This window comes from Salmo trutta, chromosome 20 (genome assembly GCF_901001165.1).
Source record: "Salmo trutta chromosome 20, fSalTru1.1, whole genome shotgun sequence".
In the NCBI taxonomy this organism is placed as follows: domain Eukaryota; kingdom Metazoa; phylum Chordata; class Actinopteri; order Salmoniformes; family Salmonidae; genus Salmo; species Salmo trutta.
The window spans coordinates 14,671,889-14,694,474 of NC_042976.1; the positions used below are offsets into that span (position 1 = coordinate 14,671,889).

Here is a 22,586-nt window from a genome sequence, read left to right on the forward strand (position 1 = left end):
TCTGACCACAACACTTTCACCAGTTGTCCTCTGAATCATTCAGATGTTCATTGGCAAACTTCAGACGGGCATGTACATGTATTCTTGAGCAGGGGGACCTTGCGGGCGCTGCAGGATTTCAGTCCTTCACGGCGTAGTGTGTTACCAATTATTTTCTTGGTGACTATGGTCCCAGCTGCCTTGAGATCATTGACAAGATCCTCCCGTGTAGTTCTGGGCTGATTCCTCACCGTTCTCATGATCATTGCAACTCCACAAGGTGAGATCTTGCATGGTGCCCCTGGCCGAGGGATATTGACAGTTCTTTTGTGTATCTTCCATTTGCGAATAATCGCACCAAATGTTGTCACCTTCTCACCAAGCTGCTTGGCGATGGTCTTGTAGCCCATTCCAGCCTTGTGTAGGTCTACAATCTTGTCCCTGACATCCTTGGAGAGCTCTTTGGTCTTGGCCATGGTGGAGAGTTTGGAATCTGATTGATTGATTGCTTCTGTGGACAGGTGTCTTTTATACAGGTAACAAACTGAGATTAGGAGCACTCCCTTTAAGAGTGTGCTCCTAATCTCAGCTCGTTACCTGTATAAAAGACACCTGGGAGCCAGAAATCTTTCTGATTGAGAGGGGGTCAAATACTTATTTCCCTCATTAAAATGCAAATCAAATTATAACATTTTTGACATGCGTTTGTCTGGATTTTTTTGTCGTTGTCACGGGCAGTTAAATAACAGGAGGGATAAGTCAGGCGCAGGAGACTGAGGTCCGTTGAACAAAAACGTATTTAATACTGCCAAGGGTTCCACCCCCTGTCCAATGGCGAGTTGGAACGAGCGAGCCAACCAAGACCTGAAGACGACTCTTCGCTGCCTGGTCTCTGCCAACCCCACCACCTGGAGCCAGCAACTAGTGTGGGTTGAATATGCCCGCAACACCAATCCTTGCTCTGCCACGGGTCTCTAGCCCTTCGAGTGTTCCCTGGGTTATCAGCCCCCACTCTTCCCGGAGCAAGAGGTCGGCATATCCTCGGCCCAGATGTTTGTCCGCTGCTGTTGTCGTACCTGGAAGAGAGCCCGGTCGGCTCTTCTCAAGACCACCTCCAGGTATCGGCGACAAGCGGACCGCCACCGGATCCCGTCTCGGGCAGAGGGTATGGCTGTCCACCCGAGATCTGCCCCTCCGGGTGGAGTCCCGCAAACTTTCTTCCCGGTTTATCAGCCCTTTCCCCATCTCCAAGATCATTAGCCTCTCTGTTGTTCGTCTTCTGTTGCCTGGTACCCTCCATCCCACTTTTCATGTGTCTAGGATCAAACCCATGTCTCACAGCCCTTTGTCTCCTGTTTCCATCTGTCTGTATCTGAGTCTTCTCCTGAAACATGATAGTTAAGGGTTAGGGTTTAGGGTAGGAGGGGGATAGGGTTAGGCTCTAGGGTAGGGACGTCCCAAGGATCCCAGATAATACTAACCATTTAGGCATAGCAATGGAGGACCACACTGAGTACACAAAACATTAGGAACACCTTCCTAATAATGAGCTGCACCCCCTTTTGCCCTCAGAACAGACTCAATTCGTCAGAGCATGGACTCTACAAGGTGTCAAAAGCGTTCCACAGGGATGCTAGCCAATGTTGACTCCAATGCTTCCCACAGCTATGTCAAGTTGACTGGTGGGCCATTCTTTATACACACGGGAAATTGTTGAGTGTGAAAAACCCAGCAGCGTTGCAGTTCTGGACGCACTCAAAGTGGTGCATCTGGCACCTACTACCATACCTCGTTCAAAGGCACCTAAATATTTTGTCTTGCCCATTCACCCTCTGAATGGCATTCATACACAATCCATGTCTCAATTGTATCAAGGCTTAAAAATCCTTATTTTAAATCCTGTTTCCTCCCCTTCATCTATACTGATTGAAGTGGATTTAACAAGTGACATCTATAAGGGATAATAACTTTCGCCTGGATTCACCTGATCAGTCTATGTCTGGTGTTCCTAATATTTTGTACACTGTGTACATTCAGTCTGCTCCAAGGACATTTTCCAGTGGGAAAAAGAGTCAAGAAATTGACCCTGCCATAGGGCAATGTTTCCCAACTCGTCCTCCAGTAACCCTAACAGCACACATTTTTATTGCCCCTAGAGGATGTTGGAAATGCACATAAGCCAGTACAAGACCCGAAGACAGCTCACATGAAGTGGGATAATTAGACAGGACACCAGGCTTGTTGAACCTTCAACCTCTGTGCTAGAACCTTACTAAGCTAAAGCACCCCAGATATCACATGAAGAAATCATAAAGAAAAGGCTCACTGAATAAAACGTGTCTCCTGGCCACAGTGAAATTCTCGGGAGAGATTTTTTTTATGTAGTGTGAATATGCTTCCTGCTTAGTAGACCATTGTTCACACCCCTCACCAAAGTTGTTATAATAACAGAATGGACCTAGCCTCTTCACAGAGGAGTCGAAAGGATGAAACAAACCTTATGACCCATTGAACATGACATATCGGACAATAAGGGACTAGCTCCAGTCCTCCAATTCCACAGGTACAAGATGAATAGTGGTTATGGGTCTCCCTCTTCCAAATAGATATGACCCCATACATCACTCGAAGCCAGTTCCACTGCTTTCTTTCATTGTTCCCCTCTAATCACAGACTGATTTAGACCTGGGACACCAGGTTGGTGCAATTAAGTATCAAGTAGAACAGAAAACCTTCCAGCTCCAGAACTCATAGGGTAAGAGTTTATTACCCCTGCCATACATGGTCAACAAGAAACTGAAAAGAATTGAGACTTAAGTTGTGTAACACAAGGGAACGAGTATGTTTTCTGCACGTGAGAACAAATTACCACACCATCTGTCTTGTATATTATAGATGCCGTATCTTAATTTGATCATCCTGTTGTTGCAGGTATTTTCCTGCACAGCAGGAAATGCAAACTTGTAGTGTATTCAAAGTTTAAAAGGTGTCCAAAGTTTGTCATTTCCACTTTAAATTTCAGACCTGATTTGCCCAACGAAAAAATATGCCAACCCCTACAAAAAATGCCCAATAAAGATAATTTACATAATAATTCTCATTTCCAGTTGATTATTTTCCTGCTGAGAAACTGGGTCAAATTAAGATACAGCATCTGTGCTGCATATAGAAATTCATTTTATTGTCTTTCTACATCAGATATGTGTCATTGAACTGTTCTCAAACGACTCAAAAGTACCCCCTCCAACAGAACGCACTTACAAGACGTCCATTACAACATGAAAAAACTTCATCCATCAGTAGAAAGCTTTGAACACAGGTACATTTTATTTGAAAGAATATTAGAGTTGACGGTGTTACAAAAGGATTTACAATGATAACACAAGAGAGAAATCTTGAAGTAACAAAACATGGAGTCAGTTATAATAATTGGTAGTACTGAATGGGAACATTCCCTGGAATATTTTTAAATATATAGAGTTCTAGATATACAGCAGCTTCAGCGTCAATTCCTTTCCCAAAAGATGTTTCCATTTTTATTTTATTTTTAAAGAAAACAAGGCATCCAGTGGTAAATAAAATGTTTACAAAGTTAAGGTGCAATACCGACAATGCCAGAAGATATTTTACATCTAATATACAACACCTTTTCAGATGCAGATAAAGAAAAAATAAAGTGTACACAGTTATTTTAGTCAGAGTAGACTATCCAGCTAAAGGGGGGGGAAAGAAAATAAATCTGGTCCTCGGTTACACCCAACAGTTTCATTTCAGATGAACATTTTAGGCCAAACAGTTCTCTAGCTATAAAACTTTGTACAATTCACACGTTTATCAATAAAGACCAATGAGCCGGTTCTAACTGTTGGTCACGGTAGCCATTTGTTCTGACACAAATAAAGTAAAACCAAAAAGTATTAAAGGGGAAAGTATACCGTACATTTATAAACCATAAAATAATATCTGATCATATGGATATAATCCAGAGAAAGATAATATACAAGTGATGTCATTTACAATTTCTAATTAAAGGTCCAAATGCAGAGCAAACAGCCATTCATTCCAAACATACCCATTATTTCCATAAAAAGATTTATATGAAAACGTGACCTCCTACAGCCCAGAAACATGAAAAAGCACACCGATATTAATTTAATAATTACAAACATCTTTTACTAACGTCTATGGTCAAAAGCCTTTTCAACAGAAGAGTGAATGAAGAAGGACCATAGAAAGAAATAGCTAGGACTTGGCTCATTTCCCAATCAATCTCTTATATCTTGCGATTACAACTTACTCAAGGTATATAGGACATCTACCAAGTTGCCAAGAGCCTTGGCACATGAATGTTGTTAATTAACAACCATCTGAAGATTCCATTTAGCCTGGTCCCAGATCTGTTTATGCTGTCTTGCCAACTGCATTGTTGTCATTGTCAAGGCAAACATGACAAATTCCATAAGGAGTTGGCAATAGAGTAGAAACAGACAGGCACCCAAGCTAGGTTACATTTGCATTACTAAAAAAAAGTGATGTGTATGAAAATGTGCACTTAACCTACTAGCAGTAATTTGGAAAAGCTGCATGGTCACAATTCTAAATTTATTTAACAATGACTTCTCAGTTAATTTCACAACAAAATCACCTCGAAGTTGCACACAAATGAAAATTGTAAAATGTGTCCTCCTAGAACATATTAAACACCCAAAGAGTGTTTCAAGGCAGGCAGTGTATGGGAAGCTAATCTCTAACTGTACCATAGTATCTAATAAAACATGCTACTGGTTATAGCACAAAAAGACTTATACCTAGAGCACTCCATAACCTTTGGCCCCAAGAAGGGTCAACTAAAGTGGATGACGCTGTTAGAGAGAGGGGGATAGAAAAGTCCTGGCCAGGGTTGGGGTCAATTCCATTTGGAATTGACTGAATGTAAAAGGATTGACTCGAACCCTGGTCCTGGCCAGTCATGGGCTCCTTCATTTGGACTGATCTCCAGACAGACAGACACCAAACCAGGCAGTGAACAGAAAAACAAACATTTTAAAATAGAAGATGATTAAAAAAACAAACAAAAGATATCTCTGAACAAGGACAAATACACACAACATTAATGAAGCAGTTTGGAAATTATCAGCTGTTGAGCTGCCCCCTTAACTGTTTTAAAGAGGCAAACCAAGACAAGGAAAAGTACTTATTTCACACACTGTTGCAAAACATTCATCCCTTCCAAACAGGCCGTGGTGGGTGGGTGGTAGGTTGGCATTTGGTCTCCTCCGGTGGGTCTCCACACCTCTCAGACAGACACTGACCTTTGTGACAATCTAGGCGGTGTTCCAAATGACTCTCTATTTCCCAAATAGTGTGCTACTGTTGCCCAGAGCCCTATGGGTCCTGGTCAAAAGTAGAGCACTACATAGGGAATAGGTTGCCATATGGGACACAAGCATACCTCATACCATTGCCATCATTTTTTCATAAAGGACAAAAGAGGGGGAGGATTGTGTCATTGTACTGTGTCTGTTGGTGGGGATATGCTGCTGCTCACTCAGACAGCCCTGATAGTATTGCACGGCCTGCCTTTATAGGAGAGGCTGCTGATAGTAGGCCTGTTGCTGCTGTGGGGCCTGCTGCGATGGAGCAGCCATTTGATAGGAGGCTGGAGGCAGGTTGGCGTTCTGATAGGCTGACATGTCCATCTGTGGGGCCACACCCATCTGTGGAGGGTATCCGGCAGGTGCATATGGTACACTGCAGTGAAGAGACAGAATGGTACAATATTAGCCACCTACTACCTAACACAAGCATTAACCTCACTAGGGTAGGGGGCACTATTTTCACCTCCGGATGAAAAGCGTTCCCAAAGTAAACTGCTTGCTACTTAGGCCCAGAAGCTAGGATTGGCAGATTTGGATAGAAAACACTCTAAAGTTTCCAAAACTGTTAAAATAATGTGAGTATAACAGAACTGATATGGCAGGTGAAAACCTGAGAAAAATCCATCCAGGAAGTGGGATTTTTTAATGTTTGTAGTTTTCTATTGAATGCCATTACAGTATCCATTGACTTAGGAATCAACGTGCACTTCCTATGGCTTCCACTAGATGTCAACAGTTGTAAGAAATTGTTTCAGGCTTGTATTCTGACAAATGAGGGAGTAAGACCACTTTGAGTAAGTGGATAGTGGGAAGTCCCCAGACCTGTTACCTGCGCGTGACCGAGAGTGCGCCTTCCTTGTTTTTCTTTTATATTGACGACGCTATTGTCCGGTTGAAATATTATTGCTATTATTTAGGCTAAAAACAACCTGAGGATTGATTATAGACATCGTTTGACATGTTTCTACGAACTTTACGAATACTATTTGTATTTTTCGCCTGCCTGCTGTGACTGCCTTTGAGGCATTGGATTACTGAACAAAACGCGCAAACAAAACAAAGGTTTGGATATAAAGAGGGACTTTATCGAACAAAACAAACATTTATTGAGTAAATGGGAGTCTTGTGAGTACAACCATACGAAGATCAAAGGTAAGGCATTGTTTATATCGCTATTTCTGACTTTTGTGTCGCACCTGCCTGGTTGAAATATGATTTATGCTTTTGTATGCGGGGCGCTGTCCTCAGATAATCACATGGTTTGCTTTCGCCGTAAAGCCTTTTTGAAATATGACACGGCGGCTGGATTAACAAGAAGTTAAGCTTTATTTTGATGTATAACACATATATTTTCAAGAATGTTAAATATTTGAATTGAGTATTTTTTTTTATTTTCCGCTCTGCAATTTCACTGGATGTTGGCCAGGTGGGACGCTACCGTCCCACACCCCCTAGAGAGGTTAAGACAGACATTTAACCCTCTTAACACAGGAGCAATGCCACCCCCAAAAATGTAATACTCACAAATCCACAAGTGGGATGTCTCAAAACACAAACATGCAGACACAAGAATGGCCTCACAAAATGGCTGCCATTTAGCTTGCTAGTTGCCTAGTCAGGGCTGGTATACAAAGGAGACGTGGAACGCTGTAAAGTACTGGTATACCGAGGAGACGTGTAACCCTGTAAAGTACGAGGCTTACCTGTAAGGAAGCTGTGCTGGCTGACCGTTGGGAGATGTGACGTTAGGGGGGAGTGAGTGGAGGGGTCCGGGCTGGTCCGAGCCCATGTATGCCTGCTGGGCTGGGGGGCCCTGGGGCATCCCTGGAGGCATGTAGGAACCACCAGGCTGTCCTGGGTAACCCTGAGAGAGGGAGGGGGGGAGCAAAAAGAGAAAGTTCAATGTGAAATTGGGTAAAGCACATATCATAGTACAGTATACATTGCATTACTCCAGTAAACTATACATTACTATACAACCAACATTACTACAGGTGCAGCCAGGTACACAACAAGGAAGAGATTGTTTCTAAACCGGTTTTGCAGAGCAGTGCAGAAAATGAGGTAGTAAAACAGTCCAAGCATGACCACTGGAGTCTCCAAGGAGGGACTGACATCCATCATCAGGGACAAACAGCACAGCAGACAAAACACACATATGGTCTGCATCTGAAATGGAATCCTATTCCCTATATAGTTCACTACTTTTGACCAGAGCCCACCATATGATTTTTTTTATTTTTTACTTAACTAGGCCATGAATAGGATGCCATTTTGAAAGTCTCTCTGCCTTCACCGAGGCCACATACACGTGTGTCCCCTTCAAATTAGCAGATTGGGCTATTTCAGCTACACCCGTTGCTGACAGGTGTATGAACTCGAGCACACAGCCTTTCAATCTCCATAGTAGAGGTCGACCGATTAGGATTTTTCAACGCCGATACCGTTACCGATTATTGGAGGGCCAAAAAAACCCGATACCGATTAAATCGGACAATTTATATTTATATATATATATATATATATATAAATAAATAAATAAATAAATAAATAAATAACACAGGTTGTGTATATATAAATAACACAGGATGTGTAATAATGACAATTACAACAATACTGAATGAACAATGAACACTTATTTTAACTTAATATAATACATCAATAAAATCTATTTAGTCTCAAATAAATAATAAAACATGTTCAATTTGGTAAAAATAATGCAAAAACAAAGTGTTGGAGAAGAAAGTAAAAGTGGAATATGTGCCATGTAAAAAAGCTAACGTTTAAGTTCCTTGCTCAGAACATGAGAACATATGAAAGCTGGTGGTTCCTTTTAACATGAGTCTTCAATATTCCCAGGGAAGAAGTTTTAGGTTGTAGTTATACATTTTTACATTTTAGTCATTTAGCAGACGCTCTTATCCAGAGCGACTTACAGTAGTGAATGCATACATTTCATACATTCAATAAAAAAAAATTATGTGCTGGCCCCCCGTGGGAATCGAACCCACAACCCTGGCGTTGCAAACACCATGCTCTACCAACTGAGCTATTTCTCTCTATACCATTTGTATTTCATATACCTTTGACTATTGGATGTTCTAATACGTACTTTAGTATTGCCAGCCTAATCTCGGGAGTTGATAGGCTTGAAGTCATAAACAGCGCAATGCTTGAAGCATTGCAAAGAGCTGCTGGCAAACGCAGGAAAGTGCTGTTTGAATGAATGCTTACGAGCCTGCTGCTGCCTACCACCGCTCAGTCAGACTGCACTATCAAATAATAGACTCAATTATAATATAATAACACAGAAATACGAGCCTTAGGTCATTAATACGGTCAAATCCGGAAACTATCATTTCGAAAACAAAACGTTTATTCTTTCAGTGAAATACGGAACCGTTCTGTATTTTATCCAACGGGTGGCATCCATGGGTCTAAACATTGCCGTTACATTGCACAACCTTCAATGTTGTGTCATAATTATGTAAAATTCTGGCAAATTTTTTCGCAATGAGCCAGGCGGCCCAAACTGTTGCATATACCCTGACTCTGCGTGCAATGAATGCAAGAGAAGTGACACAATTTGCCTAGTTAATATTGCCTGCTAACATTAATTTATTTTAACTAAATATTCAGGTTTAAAAAAATATACTTCTGTGTATTGATTTTAAGAAAGGCATTGATGTTTATGGTTAGGTACACATTGGTGCAATGACAGTGCTTTTTTCGCGAATGCGCTTGTTAAAATCACCCGTTTGGCGAAGTAGGCTGTGATTCAATGATAAATTAACAGGCACCGCATCGATTATATGCAACGCAGGACAAGCTAGATAAACTAGTAATATCATCAACCATGTGTAGTTAACTAGTGACTATGTTAATATTGATTGTTTTTTTATAAGATAAGTTGAATGCTAGCTAGCACCTTACCTTGGCTCCTTGCTTCACTCGCGTAACAGGTGATCAGCCTGCCACGCAGTGTCCTCGTGGAGTGCAATGTAATCAGCTATAATCGGTGTCAAAAAAAAATGCCGATTACCGATTGTTATGAAAACTTTTAAAAATCGTCCCTAATTAAATCGGCCATTCCGATTAATCGGTCGACCTCTACTCCATAGACAAACATTGTCAGTAGAATGGCCTTACTGAAGAGCTCAGTGACTTTCAACATGGCACCGTCATAAGATGCCACCTTTCTAACAAGTCAGTTGGTCAAATTTTTTTCCTCGCTCAACTGTAAGTGCTGTTATTGTGAAGTGGAAACGTCTAGGAGCAACAACGGCTCAGCCACAACGTGGTAGGCCACACAAGCTCACAGAACGGGAACGCTGAAGCGCGTAGTGTGTAAAACATTGTCTGTCCACGGTTGCAACACTCACTACCGAGTTCCAAACTGCCTCTGGAAGCAACGTCAGCACAAGAACTGTTCGTCGGGAGCTTCATGAAATGGATTTCCATGGCCGAGCAGCCGCACGCACACAAGTCTAAAATCACCATGCGCAATGCCAAGCGTCGGCTGGAGTGGTGTAAAGCTCACCGCCATTGGACTTTGGAGCAGTAGAAACGCGTTCTCCGGAGTGATGAATCAAACTTCACCATCTGGCATTCTGACGACCAAATCTGGGTTTGGTGGATGGCGGGGGAGTGCTACCTGCCCCAATGCGTAGTGCCAACTGTAAAGTTTGGTGGAGGAGGAAAAATGGTCTGGGACTGTTTTCCTGGTTTGGGCTAGGGCCCTTAGTTCCAGTGAAGGGAAATCTTAACGTAACAGCATACAATGCCATTCTAGACGATTCTGTGCTTCCAACTTGTGGCAACAGTTTGGGGAAGGCCATTTCCTGTTTCAGCAAGACAACACCCCCGTGCACAAAGCGAGGTCCATACAGAAATGGTTTGTCGAGATCGGTGTGGAAGAACTTGACTGGCCTGCACAGAGTCCTGACCTTAACTCCATTGAACACCTTTGGGATGAATTGGAACGTCAACTGCGAGCCAGGCCTAATCGCCCAACCTCACTAATGCTCTTGTGGCTGAATGGAGCAATGTTCCAACATCTAAGGAGGGACCAACTCCATATTAATGCCCACGATTTTGTAATGAGATGTTTGACGAGCAGATGTCCACATACTTTTGGTCATGTAGTGTATGTGACAGTGGTTAGATAGTTTGTTTCTCCTGACCTGAATGGGGACTTGGGAGGCAGGTGCGTATTGGGGCTGCTGCTGCGGTTGCTGCTGGGACTGCAGTTTGGAGTAAGCTGTGTAGAACGGTGCCTCGTTCATCAGTTTGTTATAGAGCTCCAAGGCCTCCAGCACCTTCACATTCAGCTCAGACAGCTCAGAATGTTGCCTGCCAGGGAGGGAGGGAGAGAGAGAGAGTGGGAGGGGTGGAGTAGAGGTCATCACCACACCTGAAGGACAAAGACTGATGATCGTAGTGGTCATCCAGATACAGTCAATATAAACTATATCAAGTATGTATAACTACATACAATTTGAATAACTCTGTACAACATATATGCCTAACCAATAGAAATAAAACTCTGACATGCAACAGTATAGCCTCTAACATACAATTGAAAATATAGTCCATTATGAATACCGTAAATTCCGGACTATAAGCCGCAACTTTTTTCCCAGGCTTTGAACCTCGCGGCTTAAACAATGACGCGGCTAATATATGGATTTTTCCCCGCTTTCAATTTTTTCTCCTCCAAAAAAAACATTCTGTGACGTGCTCAGTTTTTTGGCGGCGTGAAGCTTTCATTAGACCAATGAAATTGCCGAACGGGTTAAGGTCAAACAACTTTTTTGTTTACTGTTTAGATTAAATCGAGCGCTCTCAAACTTCCCATCATTCTGATTACGGTAGTCATTTTGTCACCCTCATCATGGCAAAGACATGGAGAAATGCATATGATGCAGCTTTCAAGTTGAAGGCGATTGATCTGGCTGTTGGAAAAGGAAATAGAGCTGCTGCACGGGAGCTTGGTCTTAATGAGTCGATGATAAGACGTTGGAAACAGCAGCGTGAGGAATTGACTCAGTGCAAAAAGACAACTAAAGCTTACTGCTAATTTTTTATTTTTTGTTACAAGCCGTGTTTCGTTAAAGCCTATTTATTTTTGTTACAAGCCGTGTTTCGTTAAAGCCTATTTATTTTTGTTACACGCCGTGTTTGTTAAAGCCTATTTATTTTTGTTACAAGCCGTGTTTCGTTAAAGCCTATTTATTTTTGTTACAAGCCGTGTTTCGTTAAAGCCTATTTATTTTTGTTACAAGCCGTGTTTCGTTAAAGCCTGTGTAAAGTTCATTTGTTTCAATGTACCGGTAGGCACCTGTGGCTTATAGACATGTGCGGCTTATTTATGTTCAAAATAATACTTTTTTTTTTTTTATTCAGTGGGTGCGGCTTATATTCAGGTGCGCTTAATAGTCCGGAAATTACGGTAATTATACTACAGTTAAATTCATTTTACCTGTCAATGTCTTCCAGCTTGTCATCAATCATTGGATTCATCTGCTCACAAGCACCTGGGTGGGTAAAGCATTGATAAGGTGAGGCTAAACAGACAAAAACAGTGTGGGTGCAGTGATGAAGCCAACTACACTGTGTGTGTGTGTGTTATAAAATAGTCCAACTGCAGTGTCAGTGAGCATGGCTACTAGGATTTATCAGAGCATTAAGTCATTGTTTTATACCCTCCAGTTGGACCAGCTCTTGGCAGTCAGGTGCTGCATCAGCAGGGTCTGTGTTCTGGAGTAGATACAACGCTCTATCCATCTTCTCCTGCAGAGACAGAGAGGGGGAGAGGGAGGAAGAGAGAGACAGGGGAGAGACAGAGAGAGAGAGGAGAGGGAGGAAGAGAGAGGGGAGAGAGAGAGAGAGGAGAGAGAGAGAGAGGAGAGGGAGGAAGAGAGAGAGAGGGGAGAGACAGAGAGAGAGAGGAGAGGGAGGAAGAGAGAGAGAGGGGTGGGGATGAGAGAGAGAGGAAGAGAGAGAGGGGTGGGGATGAGGGAGAGGGGTAGGGATGAGGGAGAGGGAGGAAGAGAGGTGGGAGAGGGGGAAGGAACAGAGGGGGAAGAAGAAAGGGGGAGGAAGAGAGAAAAAAGGGAGAGAGGTGGGGATGAGAGCGGGAGAGAGGTGGGAGAAAGATTCTTGTTATACGATGTTACATTGCAACTTTGTATAACAAATAATGTCAGACTTTATTAACCATTCTAAACATTTAACACGCCTTCCCTGTGGCTCAGTTGGTAGAGCATGGTGTTTGCAACACCAGCATGGTATGTGCAACGCCAGGGTTGTGGGTTCGATTCCCACGATTCCCACGATTCCCACGGGGGGCCAGTACAAAAAAAATAAAAAAATGCATGAAATGAAAATGAAATGTATGTATTCACTACTGTAAGTTGCTCTGGATAAGAGCGTCTGCTAAATGACTAAAATGTAAATGTAACTAAGTTACAACTGACGGACTGATGAAGAGGGTTTTCAATGGCCAAACTGATTATATCTAAGAAAAGATACATGATGATATAACATGATATAGGCCTACATGTATGGACAGCCATGCAGTAGGTCCGGTACGTAGAAGCACCCACCTCATCTATGAAGACAGGCTCAGGCTCTACGTTGGCTTCTATGCTGGGCTCCTCCGGGGCTGGTGTCTTCTCCACATACGTTACTGTTAGGAGAGGGATTTACATTTTAGGCATTTAGCTAATGCTCTTATTCAGAGCCACTTTAGAGTCAGGATTTAAAACATGAAACCAAACACTAGAAGGACTCTCCGTATGGTGGTACAAGAGTGAGGTATGGTACTGGACAGGATAAAGAGGGGAAACGTACCTAGTTCAGGCTCAGCGTTGAGGTTGGTCGTGACAAAGTTGGACGGGAAGAGACCTACTCCTCTGTGGTTCTCTCCTTTCCACCAGTTTGGGTCACTGTGGCATCAACATGGTTAAATCCGTTCAAACATTCTTGTAAGTAAACACTTCCCATTATAAATTAAATGAATGCATGCACTGCAGAACAACAGACATGTAACTGAAGAACTGTTGTTCCCATATTTGCCTATACAGTAGGCCATCATATGAGTCATCACAGCAGGGGGCTCAGAGCCAGGTTTCCATAGCAACATGTCGTTAGCTACCTGTCGTCCAGGACGAGGATGAGCTCTCCGGTCTTGAAGGTGAGCTCGTTGTCCTCGGCCGCCTCAAAGTCGTAGAGCGCCCGCAACTTCCGGGAGTCCCTGCTACCCCCGCCCCCGTTGGTATTGAAGGGGGGGTCGGCGGTCACGGTGAGGGGTCGCGTCTCCACATACTGCTTCTGCTCCTGCAGGGACAGCTCGATGGCTGCAGATGGGAGGAGGACAGAGGCAGTGGAACAAAATGGAAATACACTGCTCTACACTGTCATTCTCAATGATTTTAATGTGTCTAATAAATGTATTCATTCATTCATTCATCAACATGCACAATTCATAATGTAATATGATGTGGTATTCTAGAATCTGTTGGATATTATTTGTACCTTTGGCCAGGTCGTCATCGTCAGATGGTTTACTAACAGCAGGAGTGGTGCCCTTTAGGCTGGACCCCTGTTGATAAGAGGTGGTTGGTTAGAGAGAAGCCTTCCAGAGCAGAGGGGATTTGGGATTAGCTGTGACTGTGGTGCCACCTGTAGGGATTGATAGGTACTACAGGCTTTACAGGCAGTATTTTGGGAGTAAACTGAGAGCGAGTAAAGACGTCAGCATGCTTTGGTTCGGCCTACCCAAACTCGGCTAGGCGAACCAAACGAATGTGCTTGCATACTCCCTTGAAAGACCTTGCTTGAAAAACAAGAAAAAGCGGCAATAGTACTGTTTGTCCATCTTGAGACGCCGTAACGTCAGAATTCATCTAAAATAAGAAATCAGTTATTCATTTACGTTTTGTAGATATCTTAGTCACACAATTTTACATATAACTTAGGTGTTTGCTGCAGTATTTCTCAAGTGAAAACATTTTTGAAAACGATTTGTCTCTCGTTGAATGACACTTCATTGAAGAATCCCTACTGTTGACCAATCACAGACAAAGGGGCGTAGACTTCTGTTTGCCTCAAGAAAAAAAGTGTGTGCACGAACAGCCAATAAAAAACTTGCCGAAGACCAAAGAAAATACAAAGAAAGTCACAAAAATGTGGATTCCTTAAGAGTAAAGGAGCTCCTAAAATGAAATAGGACATTGAATGCCATGAAATTGTAATCGCTTCATATGCAAACAAATATAGCCTAACATCTGGAAAACAGTGACATTGACTACAGTATGAAGAATAAATTACTGTCTGTGAGAGGGGTTGGGAAAAGTCAGTTTCAGTAGAAAATACTTCAGAGTCATTTATTAAAGACCCAATGCAGCAGTTTTATATCAATAACAAATCATTTCTGTGTAACAATAAAGTACTTTCATTTAATAGATTTTATTTTTTTTAACTAGGCCATCTCTCAAGCAAGAATTTAGTTTGGAGTGATGATCTGAGTTGGGAGGGGGAAACTGAAAAGTAGCTGTTATTTGCAGAGCGGTTTGGATCTCTTTGATTGGACTATTAACCAATTTACCGCATGGTAATGTCACCATGGAAAGCCGAAACTCCTACCCATGCAAAACTGCTGATTAGAAGTTCCTGTGAAGACTGTATTTTCAACCAGCAACTATCAGGAAATAACACTGATGAAATGTTTTAACAGTTTTACAGTGTTAGTTTCATCAGCTGTTGTACAATATCATACAAAATAGGAAAAACTGAATTTTCATTGCATTGGGCCTTTAATATAGGATAGGACACTCAGCCCACCATCTCAACCAAATGAATAGAGTACCAGACCGTCCCTCACAATCACAAAAGGAATTCTAATCCCCTTCTGCTAGCTTGCTAGCCCCGGCCCGCTAGCTGCCTGAAGCCACTCACTGGACTGCTATGATCACTTGGCTACGCATGCCTCTCCCTAACGTAAATATGCCTTGTCCATTGCTGTTATGGTTAGTAATTATTATCTTATTTCACTGTAGAGCCTCTAGCCCTGCTCAATATGTCTTAGTTAACACTTTAGTTCCACCTCCCACACATGCGGTGACATCACCTGGTTTAAATGATATTTCTAGAGATAATATCTCTTTCATCGTCACTCTATGCACAGGTTTACCCCCACTGTATTCACATCCTACCATACCTTTGTCTGTACATTATGCCATGAATCTATTCTACCGTGCCCAGAAATCTGCTCCTTTTACTCTCTGTTCTGAAAGTACTAGACGACCAGTTCTTTTAGATGTACCCTTATCCTACTCCTCCTCTGGTGATGTAGAGGTTAATCCAGGCCCTGCAGTGCCTAGCTCCACTCCCATTCCCCAGGCGCTCTCATTTGTTGACTTCTGTAACCGTAAAAGCCTTGGTTTCATGCATGTTAACATTAGAAGCCTCCTCCCTAAGTTTGTTTTATTCACTGCCCTAGCACACTCTGCCAACCTGGATGTCCTAGCCGTGTCTGAATCCTGGCTTAGGAAGACAACAAAAAACCCTGAAATTTCCATCTTTAACTATAACATTTCCCGACAAGATAGAACTGCCAAAGGAGGTGGAGTTGCAATCTACTGCAGAGATAGCCTGCAGAGTTCTGTCTTACTATCCAGGTCTGTGCCCAAACAATTTGAGCTTCTACATTTAAAAATCCACTTCTACAGAAACAAGTCTCCTACCGTTTCCGCTTGCTATAGACCACCTTCTGCCCCCAGCTGTGCCCTGGACACCATATGTGAATTGATTGCCCACCATCTATCTTCAGAGCTCCTGCTATTAGGTGACCTAAACTGGGACATGCTTAACACCTCAGCCATCCTACAATCTAAGCTTGATGCTCTAAATCTCACACAAATTATCAATGAACCCACCAGGTACAACCCCAAATCCGTAAACACGGGTACCCTCATAGATATCATCCTAACCAACCTGCCCTCCAAATACACATCTGCTGTCTTCAACCAGGATCTCAGTGATCACTGCCTCATTACCTGCGTCCGTAATGGGTGTGCGGTCAAGTGACCACCGATCATCACTGTCAAATGCTCCCTAAAACACTTCAGCGAGCAGTATCCTGGAAGGATATTGACCTCATCCCGTCAGCAGAGGATGCCTGGTTATTCTTTAAAAGTGCTTTCCTCACCATCTTAAATAAGCATGCCCCATTCAAAAAATGTAAAACCAGGAACAGATATAGCCTTTGGTTAACTCCAGACCTGACTGCCCTTGACCAGCACAAAAACATCCTGTGGCGTACTGCATTAGCATCGAATAACCCCCGCGATATACAACTTTTCAGGGAAGTTAGGAACCAATATACACAGGCAGTTAGGAAAGCAAAGGCTAGCTTTTTCAAACAGACATTTGCATCCTGCAGCACTAACTACAAAAAGTTCTGGGACACTAAAGTCCATGGAGAATAAGAACACCTCCTCCCAGCTGCCCACTGTGCTGAGGCTAGGAAACACTGTCACCACCGATAAATCTGCGATAATTGAGAATTTCAATACGCATTTTTCTACGGCTGGCCATGCTTTCCACTTGGCTACCCCTACCCCGGTCAACAGCCCTGCACCCCTCACTGCAACTGGCCCAAGCCTCCCCCATTTCTCCTTCACCCAAATCCAGATAGCTGATGTTCTGAAAGAGCTGCAAAATCTGGACCCCTATAAATCAGCCGAGCTAGACAATCTGGACCCTCTCTTCCTAAAATTATCCGCCGAAATTGTTGCAACCCCTATTTCTAGCGTGTTCAACCTCTCTTTCGTATCATCTGAGATCCCCAAAGATTGGAAAGCTGCCGCGGTCATCCCCCTCTTCAAAGGGGGAGACACTCTAGACCCAAACTGTTAGAGACCTATATCTATCCTACCCTGTCTTTCTAAGGTCTTCGACAGCCAACTCAAGAAACAGATCACCGACCATTTCGAATCCCACCGTACCTTTTCCGCTATGCAATCTGGTTTCCGAGCTGGTCATGGGTGCACCTCAGCCACGCTCAAGGTCCTAAACGATATAATAACCGCCATCGATAAGAGACATTACTGTGCAGCCGTATTCATCGACCTGGCCAAGGCTTTCGACTCTGTCAATCACCACATTCTTATCGGCAGAGTCAACAGCCTTGGTTTCTCAAATGACTGCCTCGCCTGGTTCACCAACTACTTCTCAGACAGAGCTCAGTGTGTCAAATCGGAGGGCCTGTTGTCCGGACCTCTGGCAGTCTATGGGGGTGCCACAGGGTTCAATCCTCAGGCCGAGTCTTTTCTCTGTATACATCAATGATGTCACTCTTGCTGTTGGTGATTCTCTGATCCACCTCTACGCAGACGACACCATTCTGTATACTTTTTGCCCTTCTTTGGACATTGTGTTAACTAACCTCCAGACGAGCTTCAATGCCATACAACTCTCCTTCCGTGGCCTCCAACTGCTCTTAAATGCAAGCAAAACTAAATGCATGCTCTTCAACCGATCGCTACCCACCCGTCCAGCATCACTACTCTGGACGGTTCTGACTTAGAATTTGTGGACAACTACAAATACCTAGGTGTCTGGTTAGACTGTAAACTCTCCTTCCAAACTCACATTAAGCATCTCCAATCCAAAATTAAATCTAGAATCGGCTTCCTATTTCGCAACAAAGCATCCTTCACTCATGCTGCCGAACATGCTGTAAAACTGACTATCCTACCGATCCTTGACTTCGGCGATGTCATTTACAAAATAGCTTCCAACACTCTACTCAGCAAATTGGATGCAGTCTATCACAGTGTCATCCGTTTTGTCACCAAAGCCCCATATACTACCCACCACTGCGACCTGTATGCTCTCGTTGGCTGGCCCTCGCCTCATATCCGTCGCCAAACCCACTGGCTCCAGGTCATCTATAAGTCGTCGCTAGGTAAAGCCCCGCCTTATCTCAGCTCACTGGTCACCTTAGCAGCACCCACCCGCAGCACGCGCTCCAGCAGATATATTTCACTGGTTACCCCCAAAGCCAATTCCTCCCTCGGCCGCCTTTCCTTCCAGTTCTCTGCTGCCAATGACTGGAACGAACTGCAAAAATCACTGAAGCTGGAGACTCATATCTCCCTCACTAGCTTTAAGCAGATCACTGCACCTTTACATAGCCAATCTGTAAATAGACCATCCAACTACCTCATCACCATATTGTTATGCTCCTTTGCACCCCAGTATCGCTACTTGCACACTCATCTTCTGCACATCTATCACAGCAGTGTTTAAATTTGCCATAATGTAATAATTTCGCCACTATGGCCTATTTATTGCTCACCCCCTTATCCTACCTCATTTGCATACACTGTATTTAGACTTTCTCTATTGTATTATTGCCTGTATGTTTGTTTATTCCATGTGTAACTCTGTGTTGTTGTTTGTGTCGCACTGCTTTGCTTTATCTTGGCCAGGTCGCAGTTGTAAATGAGAACTTGTTCTCAACTGACCATCCTACCGATCCTCGACTTCGGTGATGTCATCTATAAAGTAGCCTTCAACACTCTACTCAACAAAATGGATGCAGTCTATCACAGTGCCATCCGTTTTGTCACCAAAGCCCCATACACTACCCACCATTGCGACCTGTACACTCTCGTTGGTTGGCCCTCGCTTCATACTCGTCGCCAAACCCACTGGTTACAGGTTATCTACAAGTCTCTGCTAGGTAAAGCCCTGCCTTATCTCAGCTCACTGGTCACCTTAGTAGCACCCACCCGTAGCACGCGCTCCAGCAGGTATATTTCACTGGTTACCCCCAAAGCCAATTCCTCCCTCGGCCGCCTTTCCTTCCAGTTCTCTGCTGCCAATGACTGGAACGAACTGCAAAAATCTCTGAAGCTGGAGACTCTTACCTCCCTCACTAGCTTTAAGCACCAGCTGTCAGAGCAGCTCACAGATCACTGCAGCTGTACATAGCCCATCTGTAAACAGCCCACCTATCTACCTACCTCATCCCCATACTGTATTTATTTATCTTGCTCCTTTGCACCCCAGTATCTACTTGCACATTCATCTTCTGCACATCTACCATTCCAGTGTTTAATTGCTATATTGTAATTACTTCGCCACCATGGCCTATTTATTGCCTTAAATTACCTCATTTGCACTCACTGTATATAGACTTTTTGATTTCTTTTGTTCTACTGTATTATTGACTGTATGTTTTGTTTATTCCATGTGTAACTCTGTGTTGTTGTATGTGTGGAATGCTATGCTTTATCTTGGCCAGGTCGCAGTTGCAAATGAGAACTTGTTCTCAACTAGCCTACCTGGTTAAATAAAGGTGAAAAAATAAATAAATAGGGAGAACTGGGGTATTACATGAAATATGTGAGAGGAAATTCCATTCGGAGGTCATGCCTTAAAAACAGAGACAAGCGCCATCCTCCTCCTCTGTATTGGCAACACATGGGAGAGCAGCGCACTGAGGACAAGGATAGACCGCACTGCACTGGGGCCAGTGAAAGTACACACACGGAGCTTATTTGCTTACAGTGGACCACAGGTTGAAGTCACGAGGAGAGCTTTGTGTTTGAGCTAGCCGATAACAGTTGTCTTGGATTTGTTGGCGAGTCTGGCGACAGCTTCAATAAGACAGGGCTCTACAATGCTACCTTTTCAGTCACCTATGCTCCTAAATATTTAGCTGTGCTACTTGGAATTTTTATTTGGTGCCTAGAATTTTTTTTACACTTAAATAAAAATAAAAATTATGAAGAAAAAAAAACACACCCAGATAACATTTAGTGGAACAAAAAGGAAACGGAAAATAGCTTCTTCAGGAGATGAGCTACAAAAGATTCATAGCCCCCCCAAAATTCTGGTGCTCCTTAAACCTGTATTTTGCTATTGCTGGCAATTGTTATGAAAAAATTTTGAATATTTTTTTATTTGTGCTCCTAAATTTCTTGATTTTGTAAAAAATGTCAGCATAGCGCCCTGTAAGAGGGTAAAGTACTGATATAGCACGTAAAAAAATTTGGGTTTACGGGGGCCTCCCGAGTGGCGCAGCAGTCTAAGGAACTGCATCGCAGTGCTTTTATTTTATTTCACCTTTATTTAACCTGGTGGCCAGTTGAGAACAAGTTCTCATTTACAACTGCGACCTGGCCAAGATAAAGCAAAGCAGTGCGGCAAAAATAACACAGTTAGACATGGGATAAACAAAAGTACAGTCAATAACACAATATAAAAATCTGTATATAGTGTGTGCAAATGAAGTAAGGAGGTAAGGCAATAAATAAGCCATAGTGGCGAAGTAATTACAATTTAGCAATTTACACTGCTGTGATATATGTGGAGATGAGGATGTAGATATACTGGTGTGCAAAAGAGCAGAAAAACAAAAACAAATATGGGGATGAGGTAGGTAGTTGGTTGGATGGGCTATTTACAGATGGGCTGTGTACAGCTGCAGCGATCGGTAAACTGCTCTGACAGCTGACTCTTAAAGTTAGTGAGGGAGATATAAGTCTCCAACTTCAGTGATTTTTGCAATTTGTTCCAGTCATTGGCAGCAGAGAACTGGAAGGAAAGGCAGCCAAAAGAGGTGTTGGCTTTGGGGATGACCAGTGAAATATACCTGCTGGAGCGCGTGCTACAGGTGGGTGTTGCTATGGTGACCAGTGAGCTGAGATAAGGCGGAGCTTTACCTAGCAGAGACTTGTAGATGACCTGGAGCCAGTGTTTTTGGCAACAAATATGAAGCAAGGACCATCCAACAAGAGCATACAGGTCACAGTGGTGGGTAGTATATGTTCTTGGGGCGTTACTACAGACCCAGGTTCGATCCCGGCTGTGACAGGGAGACCCATGAGGCGGCACACAATTGGCCCAGCATCGTCCGGGTCCCGGGATGGTTTGGCCAGCCGGGATTACCTTGGCCCATCGCGCTCTAGCGACTCCTTTTAGCGGGCCAAGTGTCTGCAAGCTGACCTCGGTAGCCAGTTGTACAGTGTTTCCTCCGACACATTGGTACGGTTGGCTTCCAGGTTGAGCGAGCAGTGTGTCAAGAAGCAGTGCAGCTTGGCAGGGTTGTGTTTTGGAGGACCTTCACCTCTCCCGAGTTCGTAGGTGAGTTGCAGCGATGGGACAAGACTAACTACCAATTGGATATCACGAAATTGGGGAGAAAAAAAAGGGGTAAAAGTTAAAAACAATAATAAAATACTTTTTAAAAAAGACATTGCGGTTCAAATGGCTCTATTTTCCAGGTGAGGCACATCCAGGCCATCTCGCACCAATTGGCACCAATTGAAACAAATAAAAAAACGAACTCTTTTAGGAAGGGGGTAACAGTTAGTAGTGAGGGGAAACTGCCTGGCCTATACAATGATAGAGGCAACACTGGGTTAGAGTGATAGACGATAGATTGTTGACTACATTACCTGTGACCCAGATGATGGGAAGACAACCCCTTCCTCTCTCAGAGACTTGATTGTGGCACTGACCAGACTGAGCTGTGGATCTTTCTGGAACCCATCACACCACTCCACCATCATTCCCTTCAGCTTGTCACACACCTTGCTGTGAGCCTGCATTGGGGATAGTAATAATAATTATTAGGCTACTTATTTGATAGAGGTAGATACAAACAAAACATTGACACAAAGAGCCAGCTGAATGATAATAATGGCGCCAGAGGGGATGGCTGCCGTTTTACGGGTTCCTAACCAACTGTGCTATTTTGTACGTTTTTTTCGCATTGTTTTTAACTTATTTTGTACATAATGTTGCCTCTACCGTCTCTTATGACCCGAAAGAGCTTCTGGACATCAGAACAGCAATTACTTACCTCGAACCGGACTAAGATTTTTTCTTCAATGAGTCCAACGCGAAGGATATACTGCTTTCCCAAGACCAGGCCCAAATCCCTGTCATTCGCGTGAAGAAAAGACGGAGATACAGCGGGAGGAGGTCGAGCTGCCTTGTGAGAATTCAATGGCAAGTGGGTAAACCGCCACTACCATCCGTCCTACTGCCCAACCTGAAATCACTGGAGAATAAACTGGATGATCTACGATCAAGACTATCCTACCAATGGGACATTAAAAACTAATATCTTATGTTTCACCGAGTTCTGGCTGAACGACGGCACGGATAATATAGAGCTGGCTTGGTATTCCGTGCATCATCAGGACA

The 22,586-nt window shown here is 43.4% G+C and overlaps 1 protein-coding gene across 1 annotated transcript in view; it reads right to left on the reverse strand.

Annotated features, from left to right (window-relative positions):
• Nucleotides 1-3,287: 3,287 nt before the first annotated feature.
• The window catches only part of stam2 (signal transducing adaptor molecule (SH3 domain and ITAM motif) 2), a 31,502-nt gene continuing 12,203 nt past the window's right edge, over nt 3,288-22,586 (reverse strand). The window contains exons 5-14 of the mRNA XM_029702375.1: nt 21,833-21,979; nt 13,896-13,962; nt 13,516-13,717; nt 13,212-13,306; nt 12,965-13,047; nt 12,062-12,149; nt 11,839-11,893; nt 10,541-10,709; nt 7,061-7,221; nt 3,288-5,730 (exon numbers count right to left, since the gene is read on the reverse strand). Of these exons, the coding sequence (XP_029558235.1) occupies nt 5,562-5,730; nt 7,061-7,221; nt 10,541-10,709; nt 11,839-11,893; nt 12,062-12,149; nt 12,965-13,047; nt 13,212-13,306; nt 13,516-13,717; nt 13,896-13,962; nt 21,833-21,979 (1,236 nt within the window). The 3' untranslated portion in view covers nt 3,288-5,561. The remainder of the gene's footprint in view (nt 5,731-7,060; nt 7,222-10,540; nt 10,710-11,838; nt 11,894-12,061; nt 12,150-12,964; nt 13,048-13,211; nt 13,307-13,515; nt 13,718-13,895; nt 13,963-21,832; nt 21,980-22,586) is intronic.